This window comes from Myotis daubentonii, chromosome 6 (genome assembly GCF_963259705.1).
Source record: "Myotis daubentonii chromosome 6, mMyoDau2.1, whole genome shotgun sequence".
In the NCBI taxonomy this organism is placed as follows: Eukaryota; Metazoa; Chordata; class Mammalia; order Chiroptera; family Vespertilionidae; genus Myotis; species Myotis daubentonii.
Genome location: NC_081845.1, coordinates 97,511,594 through 97,534,333, shown reverse-complemented (window position 1 = coordinate 97,534,333; position 22,740 = coordinate 97,511,594). Strand labels below are relative to the sequence as shown.

Below are 22,740 nucleotides of genomic sequence, written 5' to 3'. Positions count from 1 at the left end.
ACCCAGCTGGTGTCAGAGGAGCAGAGAACTGGTTGGGTGGAGGAAAGCATCCCTCACCATCCCACAGATAAACTTGCCGGGGCTGACCAGCAGCCTCTGAACGATGGATGAACAGATTACTCAGACACAGTTTCATGGTTGGGGAGACGGCTAAGGGACAGCCTGGCTGATAGCAACCAGGCAGCCTCGATTGCCTGCCTCGTTAGGCTTTTATTGGAGTTTTTATCTTCAGATACAATCATCCGGGTGAGTAATCTCAGGGGCACACATGTTTACATTGTCCTCTAGGCAGGGCATCCAGGGAGTAAGCATAAGGATTCCAGTAAATACCCGAGGGTCTGCACAGCACAGACTTGTTTGGAAAGGTCCCCAACAGGAACTGAGAAAGAGAGCAAGTACCGCTCTACCTCATCTCATCCCAGAGCACAAGATCCAGATACAAGCATTTATACCTTGTCCTTAGGCCTCCAAGCTGATCATGGTCCAGACGTTGAGTACAACTATGTTGAAAGAAGGAACATGTTTTAGGTTTTGGTTTTTAGTCCTTTGAGCCAGTCCAATAAGAAGTGATGTGAGAGATTTTCTCCCCAGAAACATTTGCATATACAAGGAGATATAAATATGATGACATCGGTGTACAGAGAGCTGCTGCAGTCTCCCCGACCTGGGTGCTCTACCCCAGTAAGAGACAAAGGCGGGGGAAGATGTTTGAGTAACCACTTCATGACCCCACCCTCTTTCCTGAGAGTAGAAACTGAAGTAGAGAAAAGCTGGATTCAGGACATAGACTCAAGGGAATGAGCTGAAAGATGTCATTTATTACTCCCTGTTCTTCCCACCAAACCTGAGCGCCTGCCAAGTCCTGAGACAGGTCCGCTCAGTCTGTGTCCGAGAGCTGAAATTGGTCTTCTTTCCCATCCCTCACCGCAGTACCCGACTCTCTTTCTACATGAGAATTCCATGTGTAGAGTTCTGGTGGGAGACCACGCCCCTCCATAAAAGAGGGAAACCCACGTCCCCCAACATTCCTGCATCTGCACACGGCATGCGGCTCCACCAGTCAGGCGACCACATGCCAAACTCTGGCTCAGGACGTGGTGACACAGCAGAGGCACAGTCCTAGCCCCAGTCCCAGGGCCAGGTCAGGGGGCTCGGCAGTGTGAGCAGTGGCGCCTGTGCCAGCAGCGGGCAGTGGCTGCGTGGGCCCGACCTGGGCTGCACTGCAGACCCCTTACTGGCTGTGCAGTCTCAAGCCTGGCCTGTGGCTTTCCCCCAAACACCGTCAGACACAATATCATGTCTATGGTACTCCATGTCTAAACTAGAAAAAAATGGGATTGCAGTGTTGGCACCAAGAAACCAGTCTGGGGAGCAGTTCCAGAGAGCAGACACTCCGCGATCTCACTGCGCTGACCCACAGCCCGCTTGCAGTCTGCCCCAACTCTGCCCCACGGTGAGAATGGCATGTAATACCAACTCCATGTCTCATAGTTGACAATGTACGTCTTCCCTTTTCTTTCTGAGGAAAAAATAGGCTTTTAAATGTGGATTTGAGACACACACACACCCCCACACCCCCACCCCCGCCCCAAGCTGTCATTGACCTCAGTGGTTCCCAGTCCAACAGCCCCATCAACGCTTCATGACAAAGTGAACAAAGTCACATCCAGAGTCTCACTTTAATACGGGAGTAAGTTGCAGCTCAGAGCACCAGGAAGTCAAGACAGGGATGTGGAGGGCCCAGCCTGGCCTCTGCTGGACAGAAAAGTGTGGCGAGGAGGCGTGGGGCCACAGGTGTGCCAGCCTCCCAATTAGAGGTTCTTTATATGCATACTAGTAGCCCCCATAGACAGACTAAAGGAGGAACTATGGGGGGATGCATGAATCCGTGCACGTGGAAAGGAAATTAATTAGAAGGTGGCTGACGCAGGACTGGGAGATGGGCAGGACACACCTGGAGCCAACCTCCCACGGTCCCTCCCAGGCCAGCCACACCTGGGGTGGCTCCGTGGCTCAAAAGGCAGCTGTGGAGTGAGTGGGGTCCCTCCGGCAGGTGGGGTCCCTTGGCCTGGTCTGCGGGGATCAGGCTGAAACCAGCTCTCCAATATCCCCCGAGGGGTCCCGCAGTGCGAGAGGGCACTCTGCAAAGCTGCTGTCGTACAGGGTGTGGAACGCAAACACACGTGGGCAGTAACCAGATTCAGGTCGACAGTTCCCCAGAACAACACACCCACGGCCGGAGGTGGAAGCTTGCAGCCCTGGGAGGAATCCGCCTCCCTCCTCTCTGGTTTCAGGGCGCATCACCTGAGAACCACCGCTGCCGCTCGGCAGCTCCTGCGTTGAGCGTCTGCTCCCTGGTGGTCACTGCGCAGACAGTGGGAAGGACACTTAGCATATTAGCCTATTACATATAGAGATTGATTTCAGACAGGAAGGGAGAGGGAGGTGAGATAGAAGCATCAATGATGACAGAGAATCATTGACCTGCTGCCTCCTGCAGGCCCCCCACTGAGGATCAAGTCTGCAACCTGGGCATGTGCCCTGACCAGGAATTGAACCCTGACCTCCTGGTTCAACAAACTTTTTTTAATTTTAAGTATTATTTTATTGTTGACAATATTACAGATGTCTCCCGTTTTCTCTCTTTTTGTCCCCATCCACACAACCTCCATCCTACTCCAGGTCTTGCCCATGCTATTGTCTGTGTCCATGTCCCCTCTCCCCCTAACCCCTCCTGAGATCTGTTATTCTGTTCCCTGCTTCCATACCTCTGGCCTTATTATGTTTGTCAGTATAGTTTGTTGTTTAGATTCCATTTATACTGGGGATCGATCCTGTAACCCAGGCCTGTGCCCTTGACAGGAATGAAACCCAGAACCCTTCAGTCTGCAGACCGACGCTCTATCCACTGAGCCAAACTGGCTAGGGCTAAGCAGAGGTTCTTTTTTTTTTTTTAATATACTTTATTGATTTTTTAAAGAGAGGAAGGGAGAATAGAGAGAAACATGAATCAGCGGCCTCCAACTGGGGATGTGCCCGCAACCCAGGTACATGCCCTTGACTGGAATCGAACCTGGGACCTTTCAGTCTGCAGACCGACACTCTCTCCGCTGAGCCAAACCGGCCAGGGCTAAGCAGAGGTTCTTGAGGCAGGAAGTGGGGCCTGAGCAAATCTTCCATCACTCAGTCCCCACAGGCACATGCCTCGCGCTGTAGAAGAAAATAATCATGAACAGATTCAGGTCAGTTGCTGTAACTGGTGACATTCTCCAAAGTCCACTTCATGCTCAAAATGTCCCAGAGAAATCCTATTACCCAGCCCCCCTCTCTGTCCACACCCTCCCCACATCAGGGTCTCACCTTTAGAAGCCTTGAGAAGCACATCAGAGCCCCAGAAACTGTCACCTCCTGGGGTAGAACAAGACAGGATGTAGTCAGAGCCCCCAGGACAGGAGACTAAGGAGGAACTATGGGGGTGAGGTCCCCCCACGGGCTCCCATCTGCACTGTCACAGGGTCTCAGGGGTCACCTCTCCATACTCACTGGCAGTCTGAGCGTAGCTCCCTCCTTTTCCACCTGCGGGAAGCAAACACCCTGTGAGACCAGGGAGGAGGCAGGGCCATGAGGTCCTAAAGGAAGCCCTAGTCCTGGGCCCCAGAGAAGTTTCCAGAACTGTGACCACAGACCCAGGGCAGGATCAGGAAACCTGAGGAAAGTACACATGTGGGGACTGGACCAACTGCCCTCCTGGAGGTCTGTCCTCCGCAGGGACCTTCCACTCTGACCTCTTGGGAATCACCAGGTGAGGAATCCGTGCCTCATTTTCACACGGGCCTCACTAAGGAGTTAGTGTGAGCCAACAGGGCCCCACATGTGTGGGGCTGGTGCTTCCCATGAATGAAGTGGGACACACATCTTCCTGGGCTTGAACCCCTCACTGGGACAAGAGACTCAGACCCACCCCTTCCCACCTGAGTGCCTCCTCTCCCACATCACAGCTGCAGCCACAGCTCCCAGCAGAACCAGGCCCCCAGCAATGCTCATGATGATGAAGATGAAGGTCTGAGAAGGCGGCTCTGGGAGGAGAAAGGAAGGGAGGTGAGGGCCCCGACCCCAGGCCTCAGCCCCGACCCCACTGAGGTCCCCCAGGGCCCCTGCTTCTCTGAGAAGACGCTCTGTGCCCACGCCCCTCCTCACCCCATCTCAGGGTCAGGGGCTCGGGCAGCCCCTCGTGCTGCACATGGCACGTGTATCTCTGCTCCTCTCCAGGGGGCACCCCCACGGCCGCCCACTTCTGGAAGGTGCCGTCCCCCGCCGGCCTGGTCTCAACCAGCTCCATGTCCTGGGTCTGGTCCTCCCCGTCACGCTGCCAGGTCAGGCTGATCTCCGCAGGGTAGAAGCCCAGCGCCCAGCACCTCAGGGTGACCTCCTGGGCAGAGACGGGGTGGCGGGTCACATGTGCCTTTGGAGGATCTGAGGGGAGGGGAGAAAATGCAGGAACTTTGCATCTGCCATGGGACACTCCGGCAGCGCTCATGTGACCATCCTGAGAGTGGACAGACACCTGGGGTGGGGAAGGGAGCACACACCAGCCTGGACTGAGGCAGCTGGAGTGATCTCCTAGTCTTCAGAAAGCTCTAGAATCAGTGACACAGCCCAGGGCAGGAGGCAGGGCTCTGAGGGGAGAAAAGGGATTTCTGGTCCTGACCTGGGTGGAGGCCACATGACTCAGAAAAGCTGAGGTCAGACCTCGGACACAGTGGGCGAGGGGCAGCCAGCAAGGTCTGCGAGAGCAGGCCCCCGAGGGTCCCAGAGCCCCCGCAGGGCCTATGGGAAGCCTGACCGATTATTTCAGGGTGGTCCCCCTCCTTCCCGGAGAGACCGCACCCTAACTGTCGGGGAGAGAAGGGTGGGAGCTCCCGCTGCCGGATCTCCGGCCTCCCCACGCAAGGAGGGCCTTGTTTGGAGGCTGACCGCATTTCCTCCTCTCCTCTTTGCAGGCCCCAGCCCGAGGGGAGAGGGGGGCCCTTCGCCCCGGTGCCCCCGGTACCTGCGCGCTGCAGAATGGCCCTTCCTTTCTCCAGGTATCGGCGGAGCCACTCCATGCACACCCTCTCCAGGTAGTTCCTCTGCACCTCCGCCTCATCCACAGCCTCGTATCTGCGCCGGGAGAGCTGAGCCGCCTCGCTGGCCGCGGTCCAGGAGCGCAGGTCCTCGTTCAGGGTGATGTAGTCGGCGCCGTCGTAAGCAAACTGGTCATAGCCGCGGAGGAAGCTCCCATCTGACCCCATTTCGCAGCCATACATCCACTGGAAGGTGTGAGACCCTGACCCCGCCCCCGCGGTCAGCCCCGCCCCAAGCCCCGCCCCGCCCCGAGCCCCGCCCCCGCGGTCAGCCCCGCCCCGCGGCCAGCCCCGCCCCGAGCCCCGCCCCGCGGCCAGCCCCGCCCCGTGGGGATTAAACCTAAACTGGAAGTGAAATCGGGTCAAATTCCCCGCAGGCTCATCCGGGTGGGGTGGGGGAAATGGGCGGGCCCCGCAGCCTCCGGGTGAACTCCGGCCCCGACTCGGGGCGACCCGGCCCGTCGGAGGGGATGGGTGGGGGCAGCCGCGTGCTCACCGTCCTCGCTCTGGTTGTAGTAGCCGCGCAGGTTCCTCAGGTTCGCGCGGAAAGCCTGTGCGGTTTCCTTGATGTTCCCCGTCTCTACGTCCCAATACTCCGGGTCCTCCTGCTCCACCCACGGCTGCTGCATCCACGGCGCCCGCGGCTCCATCCTCGGGCTCGCGGCGTCGCTGTCGAACCGCACGAACTGCGTGTCGTCCACGTAGCCGACGGCGATGAAGCGGGGCTCCCCGAGGCCGGGCCGGGACACGGCGGTGTAGAAGTACCTGAGGAAGTGCGGACCTGGGGGGTGGGAATACCTCGGGGATTGAGGGCCTGGGCGGGGGGCGAGGGGTCCGCGAGGCGGAAAGGGACGGGGCAGAGGAGAGGGGGCGTGGGCGGGGCTCAAGCTGGGGCATCGGGTCTGGGCGGTGCCAGGTGGGAGACGCGCCTTACCCGGGTCCAGCGCCCAGCCGAGCCCCTCCTCCTCCCCGCAGAGGCGGCCCCTCCCGACCCGCACTCACCCGCCCAAGTCTTGGACAGGACCAGGGCCCCCGAGAGCAGCAGGAGCGGGGTGTGGGACCTCAGGGTCCACATTCTCCGGGTCCGGGGAGGCTCTAGTCCGGGCGGCCCGCGGCGCGCAGTAACCGGAATCGCGGTGAGGCCGCCTCTGTACAAGCAGGCACCCAATGGGAGTGAGAGCGGGGGACGGCGTCATGAGTTTCCAGGAAGGAGGACGCGACACAGGTTGTGAGAGGAAGTGAAACACCAGGGACCTTCCAGGCCCCAGACTCCATCGCACTGAGACGCTGAGACGCTGAGAGCCAGCTGGGCCCCTGGACTGGGCCCGGACCCCTCCTGCACCCGGAGCTCTTGTCGCCGTGTCTCCGGAATCGTGACGCAGGGCGTGTCTGCGCAAACCAGCCAGAGAGACCAGCTGGGCTCAACCCCTTTTCATTCGCTTCCCCAGGTCGTTGGCGCAACTTTAACACCAACAGGAAACCACAATTTGGGGGCACCGTGAAGGAAGAAACTTTCAGCACAAAACAGCTCAATTGTGACCATTCTACTCTGGCCTGGGCAGTGGGCGTGGCTCTGCTCTAGTGAAACTTAGTCTCCCTGGAGAGAGAAGCTGGCCTATATGGACAGAAGTCCCCATCCTTGGTCCCTGATTGGTCTGTCCTCATGCAAATGAGAACTCCAAACCCTCCCATGTTGACTGATCAGAATAGAGCCACTCCGGTTGGTCGGAGTTGTGCACCTCCTATTGGATGAGGAAAGCTTCAGTCCTATTGGCTGAAAGGCAGTCCAGGCCTCTCTGCTGGGTTGGCAGCAACACCGTGCAAAATGAACTAACAAGCAAAAGAGAGACGGAGTCATAGCTCACCGACAGCTGTGGGGCAGGCGTTTGGGAGGCGCGAGATGTGGAGTGATTGAGAAAAAAAGGGAAAAAGGCGGGGGGAAGAACTCATGGACAAGTGTAGTGATTGCAGGTGGAGGAGGACGGGGAAAGTGGAGGGCATAGGGCAGTGATGGCGAACCTATGACACGCGAACTCATTTTTTGGGTTGATTTTTCTTTGTTAAATGGCATTTAAATATATAAAATAAATATCAAAAATATAAGTCTTTGTTTTACTATGGTTGCAAATATCAAAAAAAAATTTCTATATGTGACACGGCACCAGAGTTAAGTTAGGGTTTTTCAAAATGCTGGCACATTATTGCAGAGAAGAAGGGAGCAAGGGGAGAGAGAGATAGAAACATCAATGATGAGAGAGGATCACTGATCGGCTGCCTCCTGCCTACTGGGGATCGAGCCCGCAACTCGGGCATGTGCCCTTGACTGGAATCGAACCTGGGACCCTTCCGACTGCGGGCCAATGCTCTATCCACTAAGCCAAACCAGCTAGGGCAACAATAAATATTTTTTTAATAAAATAAAAATATATAAAGTATAGCTAAAAAAATTTTTTTAATGTTTGAGATAGGACAAAAGACCCACCTCAGAATGAAAGGTACATACAGGCTGAAAGTAAAGGGATGGAAAAGATATTTCATGCAAATGGAAGCAGAAAAAAAAGCTGGGTAGCAATACTTATATCAGACAAAACTAGACTTTAAAACAGGGGCTATAATAAGAGACAAAGGAGGATATTATATGATGATAAAGGGATCAATCCAACAAGAGGATTGTAAACATTTATGTACCCAACATAGGAGCACCTAAATATATAAAGCAAATTCTGTTGGACATAAAAGGAGAGATCAACAGTAGTAGAGTCCTATTAGGGGATTTTATCACCCCACTGACATCAATGTACAGATCTTCCAGACAGAAAATCAACAAGGAAATCATGGCCTTAAATGGCACACTAGACAAGATGGATTTTATTGATATTTTCAGAGCATTTTACCCAAAGCAGCAGAATATGCATTCTTTTTAAGTGTACATGTTAGGACACAAAACATTAGTGTCAATAAATTATAAAATACTAGAGGCCCAGTGCACAAATTTGTGCATGGGTGGGGTCTGGCCGGCCCACCCCAATGGGGGCCATTTGGGCAGGGCCAGTTGGGGGAGAAGGGCTTTGGGCATTTGGCTGGCCGGCCCTGCTCCCAGTTGTAGTTTTGAGGGTTGATTTGGGGCTGGGCCAGCCAGGGGGGGGGTGCCGATGGGGGCCCGGATCAGGTTGATTGGCAGTGCGTGTTATAGCCACCAGTTGTTGTGGTCGTTCCACCGTTCCAGTCTCTGGGCTTTTATATATATAGATTAAAATCATATCAAGCATCTTCTCTGACCACAGTGGTATGACACTAGAAATGAATTTTTTTAAAAAACTGAAGAAAACACAAACACATCGAGGCTAAACAACTTGTTACCAAACAACAAATGGGTTAACAGTGAGACCAAGGAAGAAATCAAAAGATACCTTGAGACAAATGAAAATAAACACAAAATCTATGGGCCATGGTTAGAGCATTATAGGCCACCTCAAAAAACAAGAAAATTCTCAAACAATCTAAACTTACACCTAGAGCAGTGGTCGGCAAACTCATTAGTCAACAGAGCCAAATATCAACAGTACAACGATTGAAATTTCTTTTGAGAGCCAAATTTTTTAAACTTAAACTATATAGGTAGGTACATTGTTATTAACTTAATTAGGGTACTCATAACTGGCCTTTGCTAAAATAATAATAAAGCCACCAACACAAAATAATTACAATTCTTAAATTGATGACAAAAATACCTGTAGGATTTGCAGCTGGTTGAAAAAATACAGGTAACTTTATGCTTCAAGTAGGTACTTTTGTCACACGTGAGTGATTTGGGGATGTGACTAGCACTAACCACTGCACAATGAGACTGCTGACTGACTGGCTCACTCAACTGGTGCATGAATCGCAAGCGCCTCCCCCGCGCTGCGTATCCCGTGGCCCGCCTGCGCTGCATCTCCCGTTGTCAACCAACCAACACCCCCCACTTCTTCTAATGCCACTTCAAAATAGACTCGCCCAGGCCGAAAACCGACTTCTGCGCATGGGCCACGAAGTTTCAATCGCATTGTACATGCGTGCCTGCACGTGGTATTTTGTGGAAGAGCCACACTCAAAGGCTGCATATGGCTCGCGAGCTGCGGTTTGCCGACCCCTGACCTAGAGGAACTAGAAAAAGAACAACAAAGCCCAAAGTGAGTAGAAGGAAGGAGATAATAAAGATCAAATATCAAAGCAACAATAAACAAAATAGAGCCTTAAAAAATACAAAAGATCAATGAAACCAGGAGCTGGTTATTAATAAAAATAAGCAAGATTGACAAACCTTTAATCAGACACATCAAAAAAACAAGTAAAATCAGAAATGAAAGGGGAAAAGTAACAACTAACACCACAGAAACAAGAAAACTAGAGGCCTGGTGCATGAATTTGTGCACAGGTGAGGCCTGGCTGGCCCACCCCGATGGGGGCTCATCAGGGGTGGGGCCAGCCAGGGGGAGGGGCTGCAGGAGGTTGCAGGGGGCCAATCGGTGCCAATTGGGCCAGCGGCCACTGCAGTGCGCATCATAACAACTGGTCATCTGGTCATTCTGTTGTTCTGGTCGGTTGGCTTTTAGAAATATAGACTAGTGGCCCGGTGCACAAAAATTTGTGCACTCGGGGGCTGGGGGGAGTGTCCCTCAGCCCGGCTGCACCCTCTCCAATCTGGGACCCCTGGAAGGATGTCCTACTGCTGGTTTACAGGGATCGGGCCTAAACTGGCAGTCGGACATCCCTCTCAAAATCTGGGACTGCTGGCTCCTAACCACTCACCTGCCTGCCTGCCTGGTGCCCCTAACCACTCTACCTGCCAGCCTGCTTGCCCCCAACTTCCCCCGCCACCAGCCTACTCGCCCCCAAATGCCACCCCCCCCCCCGCCAGCCTGATCAGCCCCAACTTCCCCCTGTACCAGTGTGCTCACCCCAACTACCCCCCCTGCCGACCTGCTTGCCCCTAACTGCCCCCACCCCCTGCTGGCCTGCTCACTCCAAGTGGCTCCATATTCTATTCCATTTGTGTCCTTTCCACTCCTAAGATAATGCCGTGTCCTTAATATGTGGTTATGAGTTGTCTCTGTGACTGAGCTGGGAAACCTTTCATGTTTCTCTTTCCTTTCCCTTCATCTCAGGATAACTGAGCTCTGCAGTTTGTGTGGGATGAAAGGCCCTGGGAATACAATGCTGAGCCCCCTGAACTCATTTTATTCTTTATTGTATTATTTGATTCTTGGGACTGAATTAAACATGAAAACAGAAGAAAATATACCCTTAGATATAGAATCTGAGTCATTACCCGGAGATTTCTGTGGTAGATAACACTGAGACATGAGACACCTGTGTTTATTGGTCAATTTCCTCAACTATGGAAGGAAGGTTGATCCTGCCCCTCGGATCCTATGGAGGTTGGATATGATGCATCCAGAGGGATTAACTGGCAGCTCTGAGAATAAGATCAGAAATCCACAGACACTTGTTTCCTTTACCCAGACAGAGTTAGAAAAACACAACTCCTTTTATCATAACGGCAGCCAGGGCCATGCCTGTGGGAGGAGGAGCAGGGAACCAGGGCTTCCCCCTGGCTCCTTCCCCGCCCTCCCTCCATCCCTGCACTGGCCCAGCTGCTATGCTACGGTGGAACCCCTCACTCAGGCTCTGGCCCCACCCATGTCACAGGGAGGAGCATGTGCAGTTTCTGGCAGACACAGAAGCAGCTGTGCAGTAGGGAGGTGGTGGTTATTCCCCTGAGCAGGCTCTGAAGTCCTTGTTGAAGTCTCCACTCCAGAGCCTGCGAGTCCTGGGAGGCTGCACAGTGGAGGCGCCACATTCCTTTCAGTAGAAACTGAAGATTGCTAGGAGCCTGCCGGCTGAGGGGAAAGGACCAGGAGGTCTGCCTTGTGCCCATTCCCAATGCACAGTCCCGCTTTGCTGGTGGAGCCTCCTGAGCCCAACTCCCATGGCCTGGGCGCACAGGGGGCGGGGCCAACGCCATCGCCATGTTCCCTCTGAGCCCCATGGATGGCTGGGGCTGCACTCAGGAAGGGCTGCACACAGAGCCGGCTGCACACGGAGCGGGGGGGCCTGTTATCCCCTTGTTCAGCCTGAGCTCTGCGTCGATGGCCTGGCCGCACACGGAGCGGGCTGCACACTGGGCGGGGACCCCGCCTTTGCCGCTTTCCCCGTGATCTCCGGACGATGGCCTGGCTGCACAGGGGGTGGGCCCCCACCATCGCCTCCTTCTGTTTGAGCCCCAGGGCCACTTTTGTCTTGCCACCCGGCTCTTAGCTGCCACTTTGGTTTCCAATCACCGTGTGGCAGGCGGCTTCTTCCCCTTTCACCTCCCACAATTGCACCTACATATGCAAATTAACAGCCATCTTTGTTAGCAGTTAATTTGCATATCGCCCTGATTAGCCAATGGGAAGGGTAGCGGTCTACGCTAATTACCATGTTTCTCTTTTATTAGATAGGATATTATGGACATCTATACGCTAACAAATTGGACAATCTGAAAGTAATGGATATACTCCTAGAAACATATAATCTTCCAAAACTGAATCAAGAAGAAACAGAAAATCTGAACGGACCAATTACAACTAATGAAATCAAAGCAGTAATCAAAAACCTCCCACAGGCGGGCACTAGTGCCAGGCGGTCCAGCCTGGAGCCGCCGTGGCAGACCTGCAGCAGCTCCGGTGCAGGAGGCAGTGGACTCCATGAGGAGGACATGGGCAGGCCCGTGTTCCGGTGCAGCGCGGCTGTTGTGAGGACAGACGGTGCGTTGGGTGCTGCCGCGCTTCTGGCTCAAGCCCAGGCCCTGGTGACTGGTGAGCTGGAGAAGAGGCAGGACCTCCCGGCCTGGTGCATGGTGCACTGCGTGGCATCGACAAAGCCAAAGGTTCAATAGATGCCGGGAGTAGAGCCAGGGGAGGCAGCTGTGTGACCAAGTGTGCGGATGCCCACACGAACCTCCTTCCAACCGTGACCAGAGATGAAGGCGCCTCCCCCTTCCTTCAGAAGCAGGAGCCTTTGCCATTGGCCATTGGGACTGCGGGCAGGAAACTATTTAAAAAGAAGAACGAGAATTTTGGTCTTTTAAGTGGGGTTTATGAATGAGGAGCTAGAGGGTGGCAGCAAATTTAAAGCATATGTCACTTTCCTCTGGACTCTGGTTCCTTGTGTTTTAATCCTAGGAAGTGAAACAGAAAAATATTGGTGCTAAAATTTGGGTCATAGACTTTTGAGAGCCTAAGTGTTATGTGGCAAGAGCTTGTCTTGGCACCAGGCAGCTCGCTCAGACCCAGCCAGAGCCCCCTGAGGTCCTGGCAGGCTGGCTGGTGCCCTGGGGAGGGGGAGAGAGGTTTGTGTGTGCTGCCAGCTCCTGCTCACCAGAGGCACCGTCACACCGTTCCCAAAGGCTGTACAACAAAATCTATGAGGTCACTACTTAGAAGGGAAGCCGGTTTCCGGGTGTTTGTTTGGCTGGTTTTGTTCCACGTGCAGGAGCGCGAACTTGATTTAAGATGTGGAGCTGGGAGAGGTCGTTTGGGTGAGAACTTAGACAGTTTCATTGGGACGAGGATGTGCATTTCTTGAGTCTCACACGTTACATCATTAAGCCCTGAGACCCTCCGTCACAGGACAGGTGATGTCACACCGGGTCCGGAAGCAGGGCCTGAGCCTGTGCACAGCAGAGTGACAAACAGCCTTGCCTGGCGCCCTCCCTCCAAGGGAAAGAGATAGGACAGCCTTGCCTGGCGCCTTCCCTCGAAGCAAAGGGGCCTTGACTGCTCTGTATACCCGTATCCAGGAATGAAGTGAAAGAGGAACTGTTGGCTGCGTAACTGAGAGAGTGAGAAGCACCAGGCTGGGGAAAACCTGGTTTTCAGGAATGAAACCTAACCCAGTGCTGCTCGCTCAGCCCCTGAAATCACCGAGCCCAATGGAGACAATCCCAGGGCAACAGGAAGGATGAGGGCGGGGTGGGGGTTGGGGGGGGGGGGGGAGTAAGCAACCTAGGGGAGCTCTGGCTCTTTTAGAGCAAAAGAGGGGCAGCCGCCCAGGAGCGAATACCACTTTGCCTGAGGCCTTGGCAATAGGCAGTGCCCCTGCAGCTCTGGCTCCTCCCACTGTTGACAAGGCTTTGCCCTTTTACCCACTTATTACTTGAAATGATAAGAGGGCCTGTCTGGCTGCTGTTTCCGGACTGTAATGTATTTCCCTAATGGTCTGGTTTAAAAAAATAAGGTTTAATTTTTCCTTCAAAAAACTATTAACAAACAAGAGTCCTGGACCAAATGACTTCACAAGTGCATCTTACCAAACATTCAGAAAAGAATCAACACCAATACTTCTCAAATTGTTCCAAAAAGTTCAAGAGGAGGGAAGACTCCCAAGCTCTTTTGAAGAGGCCAACGTTATGCTAATTTCATAACCACATACAGATACTGCAAAGAAAGAACATTATAAGCTAATATTCCTGATGAACATGGATGCAAAAATCCTCAACAAAATATTAGCACAGTGGCCCAGCCGTCATGACTCAGTGGTTGGGTGTTGACCTATGAACCAGGAGTTCACAGTTCAATTCCTGATCATGGCACATGCCCCAGTTACGGGCTCGATCCCCAGTGGGAGTCCTGCAGGAGGCAGTTGATTCATGATTCTCTTTCATCATTGATGTTTCTATCTCTCCCTCCCTCTCTCTTCCTCTCTGAAATCAATAAAAATATATTTAAAAAACAAATAAAATAAAAGAATCCTAAAGATTCCACCAGAAAACTACTAACACTGATAAATAAATTCAGTAAAGTAGCAAGATACAAAATAAATATTCAAAAATCAATTGCATATATATATGTGTATATATATGTATATATATATCCTATCTAATAAGAGAGAAAAATGGTAATTGGCGTACAACAATACCCTTTTCATTGGCTAATCAGGGCTATATGCAAATTAACTGCCAACTATGATTGGCAGTTAACTGCCAACTAAGATTGGCAGTTAACTGCCAACTAAGATTGGCAGTTAACTGCCAACAAGATGGCGGTTAATTTGCATATGTAGGCACAATGCAGGGAGGCGAAAGGGAAAGCAGGAAGAAGCCCCCTGCCACTGACAGTGATCGGAAACCCAGGGGGGAGCTAAGAGCTGGGACCGCCTTTGCCCTGCCCCCCAGCCATGATCGGAGAATCAGGCGCCTTTGCTGCACTGGCCAGTGATAGCAGGAAGTAGGGGTGGAGCCAGCGATGGGAGCTGGGCACGGTCAAAGCTGGCAGTCCCGGGAGCTAGGGGTCCCTTGCCTGGGCCTAAAGCGAAGCCCACGATCACGGGGCCGCTGCCACTGCAGGTCCCTGCTGCCCGGGCCGGACGCCTCAGCCAGAGGCGTTAGGCCTGGGCAGGGGCGGAGCCTGCAACCGCGGGGAGCTGGGGGTCCCCTGCCCAGGCCTGACACCTCTGCCAGAGGCCTCAGGCCTGGTCAAGGGGCCGATCCGGTGATTGGTGATCGGAGGGTGATGAGGGTCAACTCCTCTGGCCGAGGCATCAGGCCTGGGTGGGGGGCGGAGCCGGGGATTGGGGGGATATGATGGTCCCCTTGCCCAGGCCTGAAGCCTGGGTCAGAGGCGTCAGGCTTGGGCGGGGGGTGGAGCAAGCGATCAGAGGGAGATGCAGGTCCCCTGCCCAGGCATGATTCCTGGGCCAGAGGCCTCAGGCCTGGGCAGGGGCCAGAGCCAGTGAACAGGGGGAGATGGGGGTCCCCTGTCCAACCCTGACACCTCTGGCGGAGGCGTCAGGCCTGGGCAAGGGGCCAATCAGGCGATTGGAGGGTGATGGGGGTCTACGCCTCTGGCCGAGGCATCAGGCCTGGGCAAGGGGCCGATCCTGCGATTGGAGGGTGATGGGGGTCAACGCCTGAGGGCTCCCAGTATGTGAGAGGGGGAGGCTGGGCTGAGCGACACTCCCCTCCCCACACACACCCAGTGCATGAATTTCGTGAACCGGGCCCCTAGTATGTATATAAAATTGATTTTTTACAGAGAGGAAGGGAGAGGGATAGAGAGTTAGAAACATCGATGAGAGAGAAACACTGATCAGCTGCTTTCTGCACACCCCCCACTGGGGATGTGCCCGCAATCAAGGTACATGCTCTTGACCGGAATCAAACCTGGGACCTTTCAGTCCACAGGCTGATGCTCTATCCACTGAGCCAAACCGGTTAGGGCAATTGCTTTTTTTTTTAATCCTCACCCGAGGATATTTTTCCATTGATTTTAGAGAGAGTGGAAGGGGGAGAGAACGACAGAAAGAAACATCGATGTGAGAGAAACACATTGAATGGTTGCCTCCTGCACACGCCCTGACCAGAGCCCGGTCCAGGGAGGAGCCTGCAACCGAGGTACATGTCCTCAATTGGAATTGAACCTGAGACTCTTTGGTCCACAGGCTGACACTCTATCCACTGAGTCAAAGTGGCTAGGGCATCAGTTGCATTTTTATGCACCAACTGGTGGCCCTGTGCACAAAATTCGTGCGGGGGGCGGGGCGGTTGGTCCCTCAGCCAGCCTGCACCCTCTCCAATCTGGGACCTCGAGGAATGTCTGACTACCGGTTTAGGCCCAATCCCTGTGGACATCCCTCTTGCAATCTGGGACTGCTGGCTCCTAACCGCTCTCCTGCCTGCCTGATTGTCCCTAACTACTCTGCCTGCCAGCCTGCTCGCCCCCAACTGCCCCCCCCCGGCTGGCATGCTCACCCACAACGCCCCCCCCTCCCCGCTGACCTGATCACCCACAATGCCCCCCCCCACCAGCCTGATCACAGACAACTGCTGTCCCATCCTGGCCTGATCACCCACAACTGCCCTCCCCTCTTGGCCCGTAATCACCTCTACCTCAGCCCTGCGACCATGGCTTTGTCCAGAAGGTCTCCTGGAAGGTCTCCCAGTCTAATTACCATATTACCCTTTTATTAGCATAGATAGAGGCTTGGTGAATGGGTGGGGGGCAGCTGGTTTGCCCTGAAGGGTGTCCTGGATCAGGGTGGCCTGGGCAAGGGCCCTGTGGTGGTTTGCAGGCTGGCAATGCCCCCATTGGGGTGGGGGTCCCCACTGGGGATGGTCCCGGCCTTGGCGAGGGGCTGCGGCAGTTTTCAGGCCAGTCATGCCCCCATGGGGTGAGGGTCCCCGCTGGGGGGCCTGGCCAGCCTGGGTGAGGGGCTGATGGCTGTTTTCAGGCTGGCCACACCCCCCAGCAGGGACCCTCACCCCATGGGAGCCTGGCCAGCCTGGGTGAGGGGCTGAGGGCCATTTTCAGGCTGGCCACACCCTCTTCAGGGTGGGGGTTCCCACTGGGGTGCCTGGCCAGCCTGGGTGAGGGCTGAGGGCCATTTGAAGGCCCCTCCCTCAGCAGCAAGCCCTAGCGACCCAAGCCTCCCAGGCCCCTCCTTCAGCCCCAGCCAGGGTGGGAGGGAAGGTTGAGTTGCCCCAAGCCTCCCCACACTCTGGCCTGCTCCCTGGCTGCCGCCCACAGGCCCTTCCTTTGTCGCCTGGGCGACCCAAGCCTCCTGCATGCTCTGACTGGCTCCGTGGCTGCCGCCATCTTTGTCCCACTAATTTGCATACTCACTCCTGATTGGCTGGTGGGCGTGGCTTGTGGGCATCTCGAAGGGATGGTTAATTTGCATGCTTCTCTTTTATTAGCATAGACTAGAGGCCCGGTGCACAAAATTCATGCACTGGGGGTGGGGGGGGGGAATCCCTCAGCCCGGACTGTGCCCTCTCACAGTCTGGGACCCCTCGCTCCTTACCACCTGCCTGCTTGCTGCTCCCTACCACTGAGCTCGCTGCTCCCAGTGCTGCCGCGGAGGTTCCTGCCACCTCCGCTGCACTTACCAGACATGAGCAAGGCTTCTGGATGAGCAGCACTCCCGCTGAGGGAACTCATTGTACCTCCAGGCCCTACTTGGTGTGGATCAGTAGAGTGTCCTCCCATGCACCAAAGGGTCATGAGTTCGATTCCAGGTGAGGGCACATACACAGGTTGTGGGTTGCTTGGGCAACTGATCAATGTTTCTCTTTCTCTTTCCCTCTCCCTTCCTCTCTCTCTAGAATCAATGAAAAGAACATATCCTTAGAGGAGGACTTAAAAAGAAAAAAAAAAATGCTGGTTTGGTTCAGTGGATAGTGCTTCTGCAGGCAGACTGAAGGGTACCAGGTTGGATTCCAATCGAAGGCATATACCTGGGTTGCCGGCTTAATCCAGGGCCCTGGTCGGGGATTCAGCAAGAGACAACCATTTGATGTCTCTCATATTAGTTTCTGTCTTTCTCCCTCCCTTCCACTCTCTGAAAAAAAAACAAAATCAATGCAAAAATGTCCTCAGGTGAGGATTAACCAAAACAAACAAACAAACAAACACCCATTCCCAGTGTGATTATTGAAGGAGCATATGAAGTATTTGTTGAATGAACGGGAAGGGATGAGACTTTGCTTTCTAACTGTTTTAGCAACTCTGCAAGCCAAAGGGTTTATTTTTATTTTTTTTTAAATATATTTTGTTGATTTTTACAGAGAAGAAGGTAGAGGGATAGAGAGTTAGAAACATCGATGAGAGAGAAACATCGATCAGCTGCCTCCTGCACACCCCCTACTGGGGATGTGCCCGCAACCAAGGTACATGCCCTTGGCCGGAATTGAACCCGGGACCCCTCAGTCCACAAGCCGATGCTCTATCCACTGAGCCAAACTGGTTAGGGCCAGAGGGTTTATTTTTTATTTTCATTTTTATTGATTGATTATTTTAGAGAGAGGAAGGGAGCGAGAGAAACATCAGTGTGCTGTTCCACTTACTATGCTCTCTTTGGTTGCTTCTTGTCTGTGCCCTGACCAGGGATCCAACCTGCAACCTTGCTGTATCAGGAGGAGTTTCTAACCCACTGCTCAGGGTGCTGCCTGTCAGGGCCCCTCAACAAAATCCTCTGGTGTGCCCTGGCCCCTGCTGTGGGTCGGGGCTCCTCTGCCACAGCAAAGGTTTGGGTTCCATTCTGTCAGGTTTTGGGTTTGATTCCTGGTCCAGGCTGACTGCTGCTCAGCAAGTGACCAAGGACCATTGAAGTCCATGTGCTCTAGTCATTCGGCGGGGACCTGGGGTTCCATGGCTGACTTGGCCAACTCTGATCCCTGCTACCCCCAGTCCTCCATCCAGGGCGACTTCAACTATAAAAGCTGCGTGGCCTCCAGGTAGGTCGCCCTCTCCATGGCTCACCAGGCTTGGTTTCTGTGCAGTTGCCCTGGGAGGTGGATTTCGGGGTTCCCAGGGAGAGTGCCCTCTGAGCCAGACTCCCAGGGAGAGCTGGTTGGGGGCTGAGTGCTGGCTGACCTCTGCGGTCGCCTCACCAGCCCCGATCTCCCCTGCCTGTGGCCCCGCCCCTCACTTCCTGATCTCAGATCAGGGGACAACAGGCACCTCAGTACCCAGTCCCCTGGGTGCCGCCATGCCTGTGGCCCTGCCCCTCCCTTTGCCATTGCAGATCAGAGGGCTGCAGGCACGGCTGCACCCGAACCCCAGGGGCAGCCGTGCCTGTGACCCCGCTCCTCACTTCCCGATCTCAGAGCAAGGGACCACAGGCACCTCAGCACCCGGTGCCCTGGGTGCCACCATGCCTGTGGCCCCGCCCCTCCCTTCTCCATTGCAGATCTGGGGGCTGCAGGCACAGCTGCACCAGATGCCCTGGGTGCCGCTGTGCCTGGGGCTCCGCCCCTCTTTTTGTCATCGCAGATCAGGGGGCCGCAGGCCAGTCGGCACCCCTGACCCTGGTGGTCCTACACCCCGGCTTTCTCTTCCTCCCATCGCCATGAGGATCACCAGCACCTCTGCCGGAGGTGTCGCCTGGCCTACTGGGCTTTCTGATGGGGATCACTGGCTGCCACCATTCTTCTGTCCCCTTTTGCCTCCCATCATTGCGCCTATGTATGCAAATTAGCTGCCATCTTTGTTGGCAGTTAACTGCCATCTTGGCTGGCAGTTAATTTGCATATCGCCCTGATTAGCCAATGGGAAGGGTAGCGGTCGTACGCTAATTACCATGTTTCTCTTTTATTAGATAGGATAAGGAACTATCACAAAGGGCAACTGAGAAAACATTCCCATTTACAAAGGCATAAAAAAAATTACCTAGGAAAAAATTTAACCAAGAAGGTAAAAAACCTATAAAAAGAGTATAAGATACAAAAGAAAGAAATTGAAGATACAAATAAATGGAAGCTATACTGTGCTCATAAATAGAAAGAATTAACATTATTAAAATATCCACACTACCTAAAGCAATGTGTGATTCAATGTGATTTCTTTCCAAATAAACAATGGTGGATTTCACAGAACTAGATAATCCTAAAATTTATATGCTACCACAAAAGACCTCAAACAACCACAGCCATTCTGAGAAAGAACAAAGTGGGAGGAATCATGCTACCTAATATCAAACTGTTATAGACACCGCTCACCGACACCAGAGAGGTGTTATGGGACAGGACAGCCCACTGAGGCGGTGGGAGACGCTGTCCCCAACCTCGATCCTTGTGTTCTCATGTAGATGAATTCACACGGGAGACCTTGCCTGTGTTGTGAAAAGCCAAGGTATTAAAGCAAGTAAAGCGTGAGCCGATGCATCTGGCTTATGCAGCACAGCCGGGCGCTCAGCTGACCTGAAGAGCGAGTTGGGTGGGGTCCGGGGCGTTACACACCCTCCTGTCTACAGGTCTCACAATCCCCTGGGGACTATTTTGGTGCAGAGTAATTCTCAAGGTCCCTTTTGACTTTGTTGTGGCCTTCCCAGAATTCATGAGTAACACCTGGCAACTTTATTCTGACAAACCTGAAGCTGCTGGCTTCTCTGCTTAGGGCAGCGGTTCTCAACTTGTGGGTCGCGACCCCTTTGGCGGTCAAACGACCCTTTCACAGGGGTCGCCTAAGACCATCCTGAATATCAGATATTTACATTATGATTCATAACAGTAGCAAAATTACAGTTATGAAGTAGCAACGAAAATAATTTTATGGTTGGGTCACAACATGAGGAACTGTATTAAAGGGTCGAGGCATTAGGAAGGTTGAGAACCACTGGCTTAGGGCTTCCCTCCCCCTCCCTTTCCGCATTCTCTCCGCAGGGAGGTTTTAACCATTTGCTCCTTGGTTGGTCAGTCACAAGGTGGCTGCAATTGCCCACACTGCTTGGTCTTGGTTTTTGGGGTTTTTTGTGGGGGGTTTTTTAGTTGACATTTTTATTTATTTTATTTTATTTTTAAATATATATCTTTATTGATTTCAGCGAGGAAGGGAGAGGGAGAGAGACAGAAACATCAATGATGAGAGAGAACCATTGATCGGCTGCCTCCTGCACGCCCCCTACCAGGGATGGAGCCTGCAACCCCGACATGTGCCCTTGGCCAGAATCGAACCTGGAACCCTTCAGTCCACAGGCTGATGTTCCATCCACTGAGCCAAACAGGCTAGGGCTGTGTGGCCTTGTTTTAACTTTCCTGTTTCAGTGTCCCCCTTCCTCCTGTCCTGGAATCCTGTAACATTCCCCCTCAGAGACGTCCGTCCCTAGAATCTTTTAGGGTTGATGAGGGAGGAAAGTCTGTCTTCCCTTCTTACTTCATGCTGTTAGGGGTGTAGACCCTGCCTGCATTAGGGTGGAGAAGCTCTTCCTGTCTGACCCAAGGGAGACCGGGATGGGATCCGAGCCTGGAACGGGGGTGGGATCCGAGCCTGGGACGGGGGTGGGATCCGAGCCTGGAACGGGGGTGGGATCCGAGCCTGGGACGGGGGGTGGGATCCGAGCCTGGAACGGGGGTGGGATCCGAGCCTGGGACGGGGGTGGGATCCGAGCCTGGGACGGGGGGTGGGATCCGAGCCTGGGACGGGGGTGGGATCCGAGCCTGGGACGGGGGGTGGGATCCGAGCCTGGAACGGGGGTGGGATCCGAGCCTGGGACGGGGGTGGGATCCGAGCCTGGGACGGGGGTGGGATCCGAGCCTGGAACAGAGATGGGATCCGAGCCTGGAACAGAGATGGGATCCGAGCCTGGAACAGAGAGGCCCTTCGATTCTTCCACAGTGGGGATGGGCTGGGACCCGCTTGGCGTCATTGTTGTGACTGGAGTTGTGGTTTACTAGAGGTGACGAACTTGATAAGAAGGTTAGTGGACAATTACATGAAGGCCCAGCCATTATATTATTGACTGTAACTGGGTTTTGTTTCTTGAAAAGGAGCTAGGAGCTTGAGGTCGCAGGCTGAGGTTGCTGTGGGGACTCACAGGAAATAGGGTTAATGTGAGAGAGGTGAGGTAGAAACTTCCCCTTTAGGTGTTGTTTTTATTCTTGTGAGACAGGTGGGTAACGGACACCCAGGCCCTAGAAGGTTGGGGCAGAGGCTGGCGGGAGTCCTTTCCTTAATTCTTTCCTTAATTCATTGGGTCCCTCCGCTCCTTTCCTTTGTCCTCATTTGCTTAGTTTGATCAACTTAGTTAAGGTTCTAATTTGGGATTGTATCTCCCCCTGGTCTGTAACTGTGATGTTGACTATGATGACCAGTTACTTTATTAGCATGAACCCTTATAACTTGTAGGATGCGTTGATTTTTATCTGTAGTGCAGCAGTGGAAGAGACAATTTATAAATTATTCTAAGTTACAAGTCAGTGTCAGTGACTAAACCCCTGTGAATTTACTAGAGTTCTCAGAAAACCAACCGAGGTTTTCTTTGTAAAGGGCCACATACCTGAGCTTTTGTGGGGCAGTAACAGCTGGTTTTGAAAAAAATTAAAGAGAGCTTTTTGCCTTTCCATTTGTCCCTTTATTAAATTTGCACGACCTTCTGTGACTTACATGGACTTTCTGTGACTTATGCAAACCCTCTGCAATTTGTATAGTCCCTCTTAGTTTGTTTCTTTTTCAAACACTTGGCTTGGGCATTTTAGAGGCCTTGGTTTAAAAGCGCCTTTTCTTTTTTTACTTTTCCTTTTACAAGGGGAGGAGAGAGGAGTGCCCCCCACTTAGACCAGGTGAGGTGTCCTCCCTAATAAGGGAAGGGGGAACCTTGGAGCTATGAGAAGGCATGACTGGGAGTGAGGTTCCCAAGGCTACAGCCTGGGGGCAGAGTGAAGGGTGGCGTTGAGGATGGCACTCCGCGGTGATCACACAGGTTTTGGAAGAGGCCCTGGTGAGTGGCAGCAAGCAGCCCCCGCAGTGGGCTGACCTGTCCCGGCTCCACCCCTTCCTAGATGGTGCCCTCAGTGGGGGCCGCCTGGAGCACTGGGCCCATCAGTTCAAGGCCATCGTGTGGGTAGGTTCTGGTCCGGGGGCCCTCCAGCCCCGGGGACAGTCCCTCTTCCAGTGGCCAAACCTTTGACAGAGCGGGCAGGGCCCTTGAGGTGACGCCTGGCTTAAAGCTGAGCATTTGTTCCCATGGGATGGCTTTCTTGCTCTTCCTCTGCCCCTCCTCAGGAGTTAAAAACACAGCAAGTTATTTCTCCCAGTTGCTCAGTGGGTCTGGGGCCCTCAGGCTGGTTTTTGGTAACTTCCCAACGCCGGGGCTGTCT

The 22,740-nt window shown here is 53.6% G+C and overlaps 1 protein-coding gene across 4 annotated transcripts; it reads right to left on the bottom strand.

Moving 5' to 3' along the window:
- Window positions 1-444: 444 nt before the first annotated feature.
- On the bottom strand, window positions 445-6,279 carry LOC132237521 (patr class I histocompatibility antigen, A-126 alpha chain-like). 4 transcript variants are annotated; one of them, XM_059702102.1, is made up of 8 exons: window positions 6,126-6,279; window positions 5,620-5,904; window positions 5,051-5,326; window positions 4,198-4,473; window positions 3,972-4,076; window positions 3,544-3,576; window positions 3,361-3,408; window positions 445-500 (listed from the first exon to the last, which is right to left on the bottom strand). In XM_059702102.1, exons 1-8 carry the CDS (start codon window positions 6,196-6,198, stop codon window positions 460-462), a joined length of 1,137 nt encoding a protein of 378 aa, XP_059558085.1. In that variant the 5' UTR covers window positions 6,199-6,279; the 3' UTR covers window positions 445-459. The 4 variants fall into 4 exon arrangements, with proteins under 4 accessions (XP_059558085.1, XP_059558084.1, XP_059558088.1 ...); XM_059702101.1 differs by lacking the exon at window positions 445-500 and adding an exon at window positions 2,940-3,210; XM_059702105.1 differs by lacking the exons at window positions 445-500; window positions 3,972-4,076 and adding an exon at window positions 2,940-3,210.
- Between the last annotated feature and the right edge of the window lie 16,461 nt (window positions 6,280-22,740).

Excerpts from the sequence above, each read along its gene's own strand:
- LOC132237521 (XM_059702101.1), bottom strand. The coding sequence starts at position 6,198 with ATGTGGACCCTGAGGTCCCACACCCCGCTCCTGCTGCTCTCGGGGGCC. Across the intron at positions 3,577-3,971 it reads GTGGGAGAGGAGGCACTCAG|GTGGAAAAGGAGGGAGCTAC; the intron begins GTGGGAAGGGGT and ends TGCTTCCCGCAG. Across the intron at positions 3,211-3,360 it reads GCTTCTCAAGGCTTCTAAAG|CGCGAGGCATGTGCCTGTGG; the intron begins GTGAGACCCTGA and ends TTTCTTCTACAG.